This window comes from Trichogramma pretiosum, unplaced genomic scaffold (assembly GCF_000599845.2).
Source record: "Trichogramma pretiosum strain Unisexual culture from Peru unplaced genomic scaffold, Tpre_2.0 scaffold19, whole genome shotgun sequence".
In the NCBI taxonomy this organism is placed as follows: domain Eukaryota; kingdom Metazoa; phylum Arthropoda; class Insecta; order Hymenoptera; family Trichogrammatidae; genus Trichogramma; species Trichogramma pretiosum.
Genome location: NW_019641707.1, coordinates 1,297,604 through 1,311,719, shown reverse-complemented (window position 1 = coordinate 1,311,719; position 14,116 = coordinate 1,297,604). Strand labels below are relative to the sequence as shown.

Below are 14,116 nucleotides of genomic sequence, written 5' to 3'. Positions count from 1 at the left end.
ATACTACTAATTAATAATTTAATACATTTGCATCGCGAATCTTCAATTTGCTGTTGAATGGCTTATTTTCTTGAACTTTACGTTGGAATTTTAAATGAAACTTACAATTTTCGAAATCTTTTATCTAGATTTTATATTTTCTCACTTTTACGCGAGCTTCTCTATGATATATTTTTTGGGGAATTTGAAAGAACGTTTGCAAATAGAATAAATCTTGTCGTTTAAGGCTTGTACATTTCTTGGCTTACTATCGAATACTGCTACTAGAAATGTTCAACATTAAAAATGACCTAATGATTGCATAAAGAAATTATCATTGAAAATTTTTTAAAATACATCATAATTAATAAGTTTATTTTTGGTGGTTTTTAACAAACAATTATATGTAAAATAAGCACTTTTTAAATGACCTGAAAAAAACTGTTAATGCAAATTTCGTCCTATTTTTAACTTCTTTGATTACTATAATACACGTCTATACTACAATACTATATAATATAATACTACGGCTGAATGGTGAATACCTTTATCTGTAAATTTGCAAGTGACCATGTAAAAAAATTGTACAAGTCAATGCACGACTTTTGATATTTTCAATATAGTCAAGGTAGTTCGATGTTCTTAATTCTCAAAAAAATAAATGATAATATGTGGGGTAAGATGCATGATACATCAACTCTCAACGTGATGATTTAATGAGTAGTTTAATTAGAGCTGTAGAAACATTCTTCCAAAGAGTTCAATTTTATTCTAGCTTCAGCGTTTTTTCAAGCAAAAAGCTCCCAGAAATGTATATTTACATAAATCATAATATGCAAAAGCGAATAATGAAAATGATGGCGCACACCGAGAAAATCTGTACTAATTATTGTAATAATTTAATGGATTTTACAAAGCCATATTAATTGGAATCTAGTTTCTAGGTGAATTTTAATCCGCGAAATGCTACCTTTCTCTCACGAGTACTTTTGTTATCATGAAATTTGTGCTTTTGCCTCGTTGATTATTAACGTAATACATTTTGACGTCGCAATTTTGCTCAAAATGAGAAAGCAGAGAATCTGCTGATAAGCTCGTATAAAATATAGACATAGTCATTGCTGTTTTACTAGTTTTTTGCATTCGTTAGATAAAAAAAATACTTTTGAGCTTGCGGATATTCAAACTATTTGAAAAGACTGATGATTTGACTTACAATAATTCAAAAGAAGAGATAAATCAGATATTATGTAAAAGGAAACGAGAGAACAAAAGAGAGCACGTAGCAACTTGAATAACATTGAACGAAAAATACAAAAGAGTTTTTGAAATGTCATTGGTGTGTGATAGCGATAGTAATGTAGGAAAAAAGCCCTGCTTAATCCAGCAGAAAGTCTACGATGTTATCCTAACACTCTAGGAGGGACAAGGGTATATTACGAATCACTTGTCTCATAGCTCGGAGACGCCTGTCCCGATAAAGTATCAGCAAATCCTTGAATAAAATAAATCCCCCGAAGCTCGAGCTCGTTCCGTAAGGGTTGTAGCTCGTTGCTCCGTCTTATATGCATAATTGCGCGACAGGCACGGAAAGTCGGATTAGCGTCCTTTACTTGCGCGCGCGTAGTAGTAGTAGTAGTAGTAGTAGAAGTAGTTGCTGCGGCTGCAGTGGCGCAAGGAGAAAGAGTTATACGTCAAAAAAGGTAGTGGAGGAGATGCATAGTGGCGGTGGAGCGTACTTATACTACGTCTATGTGGCCTAGGCGAGTCCCCGGCGCGAAGGAGCCGTAGTAGATCGTCGAATATTACGGGCGAGTGTGCATGCACACACTCACACACACAGTGGAGTCGAGGAAGGTGCACAAGCACAAAGAAGACTCGCTACTACTACCTACTGCTGCTGCTACTGCCGTTGCTTGTGATCTGCGGGCGTACGTCGAGCGGCAGAGAAAGAGAACATAGATATATAAGTTGAGCGTGTGGCCAACGCCACGATCAGTGCACAAAACTCTCGATCGGGGTTCGTCGTTGTTATTGTTGTCGGTGTGCTCGCTCGAGCGAATGAAGCTCAGATAATAAATACGCAAGGCAGGAGAGTGCGCGAACCGCACACACACTAATATACACACGTGCTTCCGTCTTCGTTCCTCGTTGTTTTTGTTGTTGTTTGTTCTTGTTGTTGTTGTTTTTGTGTTTTTGTTGTTACTCGCTGAGACCGCTGTTACGCTGCTGCTGTGCCAACATCGACACCTCCACCGAACGTGAGTTATCTCTCTCTCTCTTTTTTGTCTCTCATATGGTATGTGCCCTCGGGTGCGTTTTTCGACGCAGAAAAAAAATGACAAAATAAAAACAAGGGAATATTGTGTTATCTTAACGTTATATCGGGAAGTTTGGCCAGGGAAAATATTTTTTTTGGCTAAACGCACGAACTGTATAACATTTAAGCCATTTCGGATACACCGACCGAGCTGTGGGATATCCTGAACGTAATATTCAAGGCATTATTTGATGTATGTACGCAATGTTTGCGTTTTTTTAAATTAATAAATTGTAAAATTGTTCATTTCAAACTGGTTGTCTCGTGCGCACGATTAAAACACTGATTCAGTGATAAACGGTGGGATTTATTTTCTTTCGTAACGCTCGAACGAAATTGACCCATGGTTGTTTGCAAAGTGCATACATAAGAAAAACAATTACTCGATTTCATCGGTATGTACCTAAAATTGTTAATTGATTCGCCAAATCGGTACGCGAAGCTGGCGTAATCTGCCTCGAGGCGATGCCACACTATAAACCGATTTTGAGTGCTCGCATTGTGGAAGAAAAACAGCGCGATCCAATTAAGAAAAAAAAAAGAAGAATTATCGATCGAGGGCTTGAAGGATAAAAAACGCCAGAAGGATCAATTCATTTGAAATAATAATCGTCGAGAAAAATCGAATTAATTTATTTTCATAACGTGCGCCTATCGGTGTGTGTGTGTGTGTGTGTGTGTGCGTCAAAGTCTCGAGCCTCGAGAGTTCACCGCTCAACCTGGGTCTCAACGATTCTCAAGATCAATGCGGCCGCGAGCTGTGCGCACGATTGCGAACTTTGCGAGGCGGCAGTAGCAGTTGTGTACGTAGTAGTAATGCACCCGTGGGAATAATATATAGATATAATATATGTTATATTCAGTGAGAGGAAAAAAGGAAAGCCACGCCAAAAGTCGAGCACACACAAACACACACACGTGCACAAGTTTGCTGCGCGCCCGTGACTCGAGCCCGAGAGCGCAATTCTAGCTTTTCGCTCTATATATATAATAATCGTAAACTGTCGCGTTTTTCGCGCGCGCGCATATCTATACGTAACATAGCTTCTGTGCGCTCAGCGACACGCGTGCGGGCCCGAATTGATATTGCCACGCGCTGGAGCTCGCCGTAAGCGAATTCGCTGACTTTTACGACAATCGATTGGTTTTTTCGGGAGTATATGTAATATAAACGATAATGGATAGTCGTGATTTTGCAGGGCTTTTCGTGCGATCAGCTGGAAACTCGCGCGCATTATCATTTTAATGATATTGACGATCGGGTGCATATCACGAAACGCATACGCGATTTGGTCTCGCAGCAGCAGCAGCAGCAGCAGCAGATACAGAACGCATTATGCAAATAGTCGAATTCAACCAATATATATGGTACATATAGTTGAGCTAATTTCAGCCAACACGCATCGTACTCGCTCCGCTGCATCCTGCCGGCAGCTACATAATATACGCGAAAAGTTGCAACACATCGATGAGTTCTGCGGTGAATTTACCATATAATACAAATAGAAGAGAAGTATGTTCTCACCCGTCTTCTGATGCACATATGTGTAAATGTGTAGTGTGTACACGTGTAGACACAGTCGCGAGTCGAATACACTTTCCCGCAAAAGTAGCAGTTCAGCAACCCTCTCGTTTTCGTACATAATGAACAAAGAAGGCGTTCACTGCAGTGCACGTTTGGGATACACCGCGCATGGATGTTCTAGTATTGAAATTCATTCGAAATATAGTCCTATATACCAACAACAGCATGTAGCTCTATGGCAACTATCAATGAGATGTATATAATATTATATGGCAACGGCAAAGTAAACTCGGCAACGTACTTACGCGCGCGACATCAGGCAGTGGCTCTGCTGCATTGCACTATCAGCAATCTATACTCCAGATCCTCGGCGGAGGAACTACGAGTAAATATAATTGACGGAGACAATCGCTGAAAGCAAAAGAGCAAATAAGACTTGTTAAGCCGCTCGCGCCGCGATACGTAATTATTACACACGAGCCGAGCCAATAGCGTTAATTCTCAATTAGTCCAATTAAAGAGAGCAAAACTTTATACATACAAATGGCGAGCTAATCGATTACGGCTTTAGGCGGAAGATAAATTATTTGTCAGGCTTGGGTATTGTCGATTGAGGCACTATAGGAATCGAAACTGCTGCACTGTACGTAGCGTGCATGCTATACATATACAACGGTTATGTACAATAATATACAAGAGATCAGCTATATGTATGTAGGCCCGAGCAACGGGCTGAAAAATAATAAATGCCTCGTGATGCCAGATCCATATCGTCCTTTCCCACGGCGAATCACGAAGTCACCCGCTCATGAGCGCTGCTCGCTGGCACGAGAGAGCTGCTGCTCTTACAAGCGCGCCGGCTACTCCTACGAGCTCGCTCTCGTTTTTCATGAGTCGCGGCGGCGGCGGTGAGCGCATTTGACGCGAGGCAGGGCCTGACAGAAAAAGATCCTGCGCTCGTATATTTCAGAGATCACGATGCCATACCGAGCTGCTGCTGCTGCTGCTGCTACGGGATTGATATCTCGAGCTCGCTCGTTATACAACAGGCCCGAGCAATTGCGATTGTTTGCTCGCGGGACGCAGAAAGGAGGAGAGCCCTCTCGGACACGATTTTGACACTGATAAAAGTTGCAGAGCTCCCACATGCGCGCGTGCGGCGGCGGCGGCGGCGTGTTTGCCGCGTGCAGCCAGGCAGGCCTACTGAATTCGTAATACGCGCCAGTTCTGAGGCTCGAGAACGCTTCCATCGAAATCTCAGGCATTTTACGCGTATTCTGGGAGCTATACATTATACTACTACTATACCCGAGTGCGCAATAAAATTAATTTCACAAGTAGTTGCATTCGCTATGATATACGTGTCATGATCATCGGCAAACGATAACTCGAGCAGCTGAAAGTGAAAGAATAAAAAAAGCAGCAGCAAGAACAAAACTCTATGGCCATGAAAACGACAAAACTGTCGTCGGTGTTGTTATTGGCTGTTGTTGAAAGGGAAAATCAGGTCTCTCGACGTATTTGTATATACGCAGAAAATATGCTCGGGAACTTGTTAATATTCTCGTCCCATCAACGAGAGATCGGCCGTACGTCAATTTTAATAATCGTAAGGCAATTTCGCGAAATAAAATTGCCCTACGCGAACAAACGCGATCAGCGCATTTTAATCGAATTTACGAGGCGGTAATTTGCCAACTCGTCGCGAGCAAATGGAAAAATGCCTCGGCTCCGATATAGATACCTATCGTGACTATAGGATTTGCGATCGCGTGGCTTATCCATAAGCTACTACTACTATAATACTTGCCATTTCTCCTCGGCTCGGTTCTGTATAATTCACTCGTCGGCCAAGTTTTTTTTTTTGCAGCAGCAGCAGCAGTCGACAATTGCAATCGATAATATAGAACAATGAAAAGGCGAGCGTAGGCCGGGAGAATCGATTGATTTCTCGCTTGAACGAACCGCGATTGTGGTGCGTCTTACGTCACGACGACGAGTGCGGCTACGTATATGATGCTCAATTCCTTATCCGAGGCTCCATCAATCCGAGCGAGTGTCATCGCAAAGTAATCGAATCGAATAATTTGGAGATTTTTATCTCGGCGCCTTATCCCGACGAATCCTTAGGACTCGACCACGCGATAAATGTATATGGTCAAAGAAAATGTCGAGTATAGTGCAAAGGTCAGTATAAGGTCAGTATAGGGGCATCGTGCAATAGTGTACATAGGAAACGTGTATATAGTCAAGAGCGCAAAGCCTCCGACGTCGTCGTCGTAGTCGGAAGCTCGAAGGAAGGAACAAAAGGAAACATCGCAAGTGGAGAATACACTAGAGCAGATAGAGGGCAGCTAAGGAAAACAATGCATAATGGCATATGTACATGTATAAGAACACACAGACACACAGAGACATGCACATGTACAGCTTACTCGTGTGCTTCAGCTAGGCTACAATGGGTTACTCGGGGCGTGGGCCATCGGCCTGCGTTAGTTAGGACCAGAGCGCACATATTCGCAACGCAGCACCGAGCTCCCATACACACACACACACACACACACTCACACAGACACGCGGAAATGTTGCAGCTCAAAGCGCAAACTCTCATACGTGAGCGCATGTGTATGTCTCTGTACTCTCTGTATGTATGGGTGTGTGCAGGAGTATGAGACGAACGCGCGCGCGAGGAAGGCTTTTCCTGCCTGCACGGAAAGGTGAAAGGACTGCCTATGGCGCACTCTGCGCACTCAATGCCAGAGAAAGAGTACAACTATGGTTTTTGCGTCTATTGTATGTATGTGTGTGTGTGCGCATGTAAGTGTGCTAAAGCACCAACAGAAACCATCCGCAAGTGCCCCAGCGATGTATAAATAAAATATTGTGTAAATTTTGCCCGACTTTGTATAATGAAGGAAAATAATCCGGTACAGGACGGGGTTGAGGATAAGCGCCCGCCGAGCGACTCCTTACCTTTCTGTTTCATACTTTTCCGAGTTTTATCCAGAGCTAATTTGCTCTCGAGACGTCTAAAGTATAATCCGGCGCACGACGGAGGGCTTTATCGATCATTAGCGATAGTCCACGTGGGCGTTGTGCAATGATATAATCAATTCACCGCGTGCGCTCGTGAAATGAAAACAGATATCTCTTGCCCGACTCCGAGCGCAGCGAGGGAAGAGAAAGCAGCGCAGCGCGGCCCGATGCAACAGGCTAATCAATAATTAATGCTCATTAAAGGCAATTGCGAGCCTCCAGAGCAAATCCTATGCAAATTAGTTTTGCCCTCGCGCATACGGATGTATGTATGCGTTCTTCGGGCGGCTTTTTTTTCCTTCGCCGTTCGCGTCGTCATTTATAACAATGCGATACACCGTGACAAATTGGCTGCGCGCCGAATGAAAAATTAGGCTTCGATGCTAATGCAATCTCGTTGAATGCGAAAATTAGGTGAGATCGTTATATCATGGCCCGCTAGCGATCTCTGCAAGAGCTCGTCCATCAGGTGAGCCGGCGGGGGTAATACGATCAAAATTTATCATGTATGCAACGAAACTGCTCGGAAAACTGAAGCTATTAACGCAGATTAAATCTATTAGACCAAATTTCATCGTTGAGTATGTCCTCGGTTAAATTCTTTATCTTTTTAGGAGTTCTTTCATAAGGATTTTTGCGCTTTGCTCTGCCCTTTCAAGAATAATCCGTGAGCTCGCTGATTGTTGAGCGATAAAAAAATTGAAGCGTCTTTTTTTACGACAACCATACTAAAGCATCATCGTACATATAAAGCCGAATTTCACCCTAAAATCCTGCGGCTAGGCGGCTCGTTAGCAGCAAACATGCTTTTCTAAATGCCGCACGCAAAGGACTTTCACGTACTTGCAACGCACCGTAACGCCTCTTTCCCACTGAAAGGGTGAAAAAATAACACTTTGTGAGCGCGGGTTGGCAACAGCAACGTAAGAGCTCTTAGCGTTCATTAATGAACATATATACAGCGAGTTGCCAGCTCCCATAATTCATGCTATTTACCTGTTTAGGCCCAAAATGACCTGAGCCATGTGAGTCTCTTCGAGGCTGTAAGACTAACGCAATTGGCGTTGAAAAAGTACGGGACTTCTTTTCAATGAGAGTGTTTAAAATGCACTTGAATTTTGTTAATATTGTGAAAAAAAAACATATTAGACTGTCATAGAGATTTTGTTTCCGGAGATTTTGTCGGGAACGGCTAGAATGGCTGTATCATAGTTATCAGGATAAAACGTGCTTCTACTTATATATTTGGTTTTACTTTCCAACTTGCAGATTTTAAAAGAAATTTTCTGGCCATCTAGCTGTAGATGTTGGATTTAATTATGATTGAGTTTTTATGAACTTTTGAGTAATTTTAATCATAATTTTTTAATTTGAATATAGAATTAAATCGTTTACCTGCGTTACAAATAATGCATATGACGGAATTTCATAAATTTATTGTGCGGTTTATGTGAAAAAGTTCACAAGACGAATACTTCGGGTTAAATTATATTGAATAAAATTTTAACTCTTATGTCTGGTTTTATATTAAATCTGCAATTGAAGATTTTTTTCAATGATGTGAAAAAAGTCACATAAGTATCACGGAGCTGGCTCGAGATTTAGCGCTGGTCCCAAACGCTTTACTCTCAATCATAATATATCTGCTACAATAAAACAACACTAATAAAAGCTTGTTTAATGAAAAAGATGTTATTAATGAAATTAATATCATCATAGTTTTTGGTCATTAAAACTTGTATTTTCTTAATATTTTCTGAAGGTGCAGAGTTCAATAATCAGCCCCAATGTTCATAATTCTGCAAAGCATCGAACATACGCTAGGCAGATAAATTTTAACCTTCGATATGTTTTAATTACTGGTGTAAAATATGCCGGTTACAAATTAAAAAAATATCCAATATACCTGCCACGAACCGATCTCAACACACGGCAATCAATATTAATAATTTCTTTAGAATATCTACGTCGTAAAATTGCAGAAATTCAATAGGTTACTGGTTAACATCACGTCAAAGCATCGAGATTAATTTTGTAAAAGTGATAAGTTCGTATAACCCATACGATAACCCATCTACGTTTGTATGGTGAGGTGAAATTCAAAAGATTTACGATGCTAAATAAAAATATAAAGTTAATGAGGATTTTTTAATATCGTGTACATTGCCTGTCCAACGACGCCAAAGCTCTCGATGGTAAATGAGTCTTGCAGACCTTGAAGTTTTTTGCTTGTAATCGCAATATAATTTTACTGAAAACTCCGCGTTATTCTAAATACTTATAGAGTGAAGACATTATGCTCTCCGGCAACGAAGATGCGAGCGTTGATTACACACTACCGTAACTTCTGTATCAAAAGATCGTCATTTTTTACTTCTGACACCGCTATAGCAGCTCTAATGCAAACTGTTTACTCGCACAATAATAGCTCACGCGTATGTGCTGCATGACGTAACATCAAAATCATAATACATGCATTAGCAGTGCACATAAACTTTCTTTTCCTTTTGTTCATCCTTCATAAAACGTGTTTTCATCGCGCATAATGCGTCGTTTCCGCTATGAAACTTTTATAATTTTCACGCGCGAATGTGTATCATTTTTTTTCGGCTAGAATATGAGTTGCATGGCCGAGGGCTATGCAGATGAAAATCTGAACTTTTTCGATGAAATATATTTTTGACTTGCCTCGTAGAGAAATTTTCAACTCACAAACGTGGAGATCACCGCGTACCATCTAAAATACTAATTGAATTCTATTTCGATCAGGATGTCAGGCGCCGTAGTTCTTTTTTCCGTATTTGATTGATTTTAAATGTCGAGGCTGCGTCAAGCCACACGTACAATGCGCATCACGACAAACTGACAAGTACTTGTGAAACCAGGCGAGACTTTTGATAATTATAAATTTGTTGCACCATATATATAATATTTAAACTCGATCCACGACTCCACTTTAAAACGTCGATCAGGCCTGTCTTTTTTTGTGCCTTGCATGCCCACGCGAGCACGAGCTAAATCAACACAACGTTCGGCTGCACCGGTACAAAGAGAGAAACGAAAAATAAAAACACGGCTAGAATGATAATAATAACGACAATAGGCAGCACCAACAATAACAACGGCATTGCCAAAAAAGGAGTATACATGCTCTGTACAGGTGCAGCAGAAGGGATTGGAAAAAATTTTTCATCATTGGAGCATTGCACGTTTGACACCCTTATGAAACATATACCTATCGCATGAGTTTCTATTTCCGTTGTAAATACCGCAACAAACGATGAGAAATGTGTAAAAAATGCCGTCCATCAAGTGAATCAAAGTAACTCAAACTTTTATTTTTATCGATCTGTAGTATAAGTCTCCATTTAACGCAGTAAGAAAATCGTACCGAATACCAATTAAAATTTTAATCTAACAATATGTGTTCGATGACTATTTGCCAGAGCAAAGCAATTCGACGAGCATTTCTAAGCTCTCTCTCTCTCTCTCTCTCTCTCGCGAACGGCACACCGCAGTCGCAGGCGTTTCACGTCGAAAACCGCGCATCAGCCTCCGAGATTATCAAAGAGACTCGAGAGCCAGTTTCTAGCTTTGTTATGTGTATGTGTGTGTGTGTATGTGCACGTGTACGAGGTATATATATGAACTTGCTCGGGTATAGAGCGGAAAGGTTGACGAGCTAGCCGAGCTCCGCAGGCTCAAACGGGTGCGGTAAATCTCTGAATCAATTTTGCGCTATATGTACATCGCATGCTGCACGGTACGATGTAGTATATATTGTGCGCTAGACGAAACTTTAAATTGCGCGTATTTCCCAAAATTAAATGAATATCTTACGGTCTCTACGATCGTGTTACAACACCCTTTTCGACGTTCAATCTAAGTCGAAAGTTAAACGATCTCGCTATATATATACGTACGAAAGCTCGAGCGCGCGCACGTGCTTAAACGCGTCGACGATAATTTTCGGTGTATCACGTGAAAACTCAACTGCTGCTGGGAAATATATGCATTACAATATTATGAACGATTATGGATTCGTGACTGGTTATAAGCAGACATTTCTTGACGAATAATATTTGATTGTTCATGAGTGGTTAATTTAGATACATAGCGAATCAATAGAAATCGGCGCTAATTGAAAATGATTCAAAGTCACGATAGACAGTGCATCTACGCCATTGTAAAAAGCGCACGCAGCTCGTAAAAGTGCATTGCGCAATTCTCATGGGTATGATTATAACGATCGGCGGCGCGCATATTTCACGCGGGCGCGCGCACCGAAGCAGCAGCAGCAGCGCGCGGGGCTTCGCGTTCAATAAAAAATTGTGGCTCGCGCCAGCCATATGCATCCCATTATGGCCTATAGCGTCCATATAATCGCTCCGGCTATCTCGTAGCTGTTGAGCAAAAAAACAAAAAAAAAACGTAAAAGAGCGCCGTGAATATCGATTGTTATACTTGCGGCATTTATGCTCTTAACGATACGACGGCCCGTTTAATCGAGCCTCTCGATACGCCGAGAGGGCAAGTGCCTATACCAGTACAGTGCACGTTGGGAAATTTCGAAGCGGTTGCCAGCCAGCGAGTGAGCGAGCGAGCGAGCGAGGCAGATTACCGGAGCGCGCGCAGGGTGTGGAGTAATATAATTTCATGGCTAATTAGAGTAACGAGCAGGTGCAAGCTGCAGAAAATGGCTGGATAGTTTTCGTTATGCGGCTCGAGTGTGATTAACAGAGCACTCGTCAGGCTCAGATGATTCGAAGTATATTTTTGATACCGAAAACTTTTTGACATTACACTAGAAGAAAGGACCATTAATAATCTTAGTCCGAAACAAATGATTCATTTTCAAAAAGCCATCTCGAATGATGAATCAAATCGAGTATCGAGCGAATACAGCTCTCATGTAGGAAGTGAAGGCAACCTTGTCGATCGATCACGCCGTTCGAGTGTTTTGATACCGTTTTCGATAGAACTTCTTCTCAATGACGTTATTATTTATATAAATATTCGACGCCGTCACTTCGTGACTGTATACGTATAAAATTCGCTTGGACACGCGAACGCACTCCGGTGTGTGATATACTAGCAAGAAGTACAGGAAGGCGCTTCGATCCAAAGAGCTCCAGCAAGTTGATACATTGCGCAGCTTACACAATTGGGATATTCGCCTCGCAGGCCCCAAAGAGTGCTGGAGCGCTCGTTTCATCTCTGAAAGGCTTTTTGTCGACCGAATGTTCCATAAGCTTTCTCTATGTGTAACTTTTTCCCTCTGCACGCTTCAGCATCTACAATACACGGTGCTATATATACGAGGCCAAGAGGGACACGAAACATTTTTATATCCAAGTTTTGTATGCGCGCCGGGACTTATACATTGAAAGTGAAGGTTACAAGGCTTTAATCTCAGCTGCGGTATAATCCTACATATATATTTCGTATGGAAAGGAGCCGATAGGCTCACGGCTATGCGCGAAGATGAAAATCGATCCTTTGATACCAGAGCGTTCTAATATCCTTTCTCGTGAGATTTTATACATAATAAATAAATTATGGATACTAAAAAGAATTATTTATGCGACAGAATATAGATGCGCCTATCGCACGTTACATAGTTACATTTTATCAATGCTGGAAGGCAATTAAAATGATGAATTAACGTCGATCCTGCGTTTAAGCATTGTTTTACTGCTAATAACCACATTTTATATTCCTCTTGTCAATGCAACATATTCACCTTGTCACACATTGGTTTCTACTCGCTTACAGCCCAATTTTGACAAGAATCTAGCACACGTGAGGGTCTCAACATCCTTTCGTAGTTTTTTCATAGTTTTTCTGGCGCGAAACCGTAAAATCAATTGCACCGCAAGTATGCAATACGTACCATCTACAATGGTGTTGTAGCAGCACTGCGTGTTTTACGAGTAATTCTGACACACTCCTTTGATTTCTTTCTCTTTCTCTGCGTCTATCTTAAGTTACATATGCTACAAGTGCCCACGTAATACATCTTTTACAGCAGCTGTCCTGGAATGAGACTGCAATAGAACTGTTCAGACCCAAACGCGAGATTCTATAAGTCTGCGATTGCTACCGCAGAGCGATCGCAATATGATAACACGGTTCACTGCGCGCGTCTGCACACATTTTACTGTTTTTCTGGCCCTTCAATTTTTAATTCGCTCTTGATTTTAATCACAAAAGTTTTTTACAATGGTAATAAAGAATTAAATTATTAATATAGCAGCAGCAAATTCGAAATTTGAATGATAATTTTGAAATTCAGTACGTAATGCGTATTTGTATCGTTATGCTTATGTTATTACTTGTGTATAGCTGTATACAAATTCACCAAATTAATTTTAAATTTAATTAAATATATCCCTTTTGCTTTTCAGATGAGTTGCAATTGTCCATTGACGTCGATTGCTGGCCCAACGCTAGCATCGACATGTGGAGGACCATCTTTCATGTTGTTCATGGGCCTGCTCGAAGTATTTTTAAGAAGTCAATGTGATCTAGAAGATCCTTGCAATAGGCCAATAGCTCAGAAAAGAGTCAATCCAAGGTATGCATTTTTTAGGTCAGGACATTTATGAATCTGAATCAGGTTTCCGGAAATCAATACTGTTATCGATAACAAAGCGACGTGATTAGATTAATTTCCAAGTGTAAATTTTTCAAATGCACGGGTTAAAGCGCAAGCAACTTAACACTCGCAAGCCGTGTGATCGGGAAACGACCGAAGGAGCTAACACCCACGCGCGCGAAAGCTTTCGCTGCTTTCTCTGCACGCCTAGCCTACCCTTCTGGTAAAAAATTGTTTTTCGAAACGTTGTCGTGTTGTATACTCGCAACAACGTGTGTGTGTGTGCTATATCGCACGTGATCGAGCGAGAAAGGCAACGAGAGTTACCCTCATGAATTATCCATGCGACGACGAAGACACAACAAGGATTTCATCGCGAGGCGGCCAATTATTCGCGTACTTGTTGACGATCGAATAAAGAGCGAGAGCTGCGAGAGAGCCCGTACACGGCTGTGTATACTCATGCAAATGGCTTTTGCTTTAGCTCGTCGTCTCGTGTATAATTACCCAAACTCGGCATCCTATATAGCCTGCTTCGATATATATACAATGGCACCGCAAACCCTATGAGTAGTCCTTTGCCATAGTTATATATTCTTGATTACAAAGCATCGACGACGTTGCTGCTGCTGCAGGTGAGCGCGCTGGTTCACCTAGG

At 41.4% G+C, this 14,116-nt stretch overlaps 1 protein-coding gene across 1 annotated transcript in view; it reads left to right on the top strand.

Moving 5' to 3' along the window:
• Nucleotides 1-2,052: 2,052 nt before the first annotated feature.
• The window catches only part of LOC106650785 (glucose dehydrogenase [FAD, quinone]), a 29,171-nt gene continuing 17,107 nt past the window's right edge, over nucleotides 2,053-14,116 (top strand). The window contains exons 1-2 of the mRNA XM_014368985.2: nucleotides 2,053-2,240; nucleotides 13,268-13,437. Of these exons, the coding sequence (XP_014224471.1) occupies nucleotides 13,268-13,437 (170 nt within the window). The 5' untranslated portion in view covers nucleotides 2,053-2,240. The remainder of the gene's footprint in view (nucleotides 2,241-13,267; nucleotides 13,438-14,116) is intronic.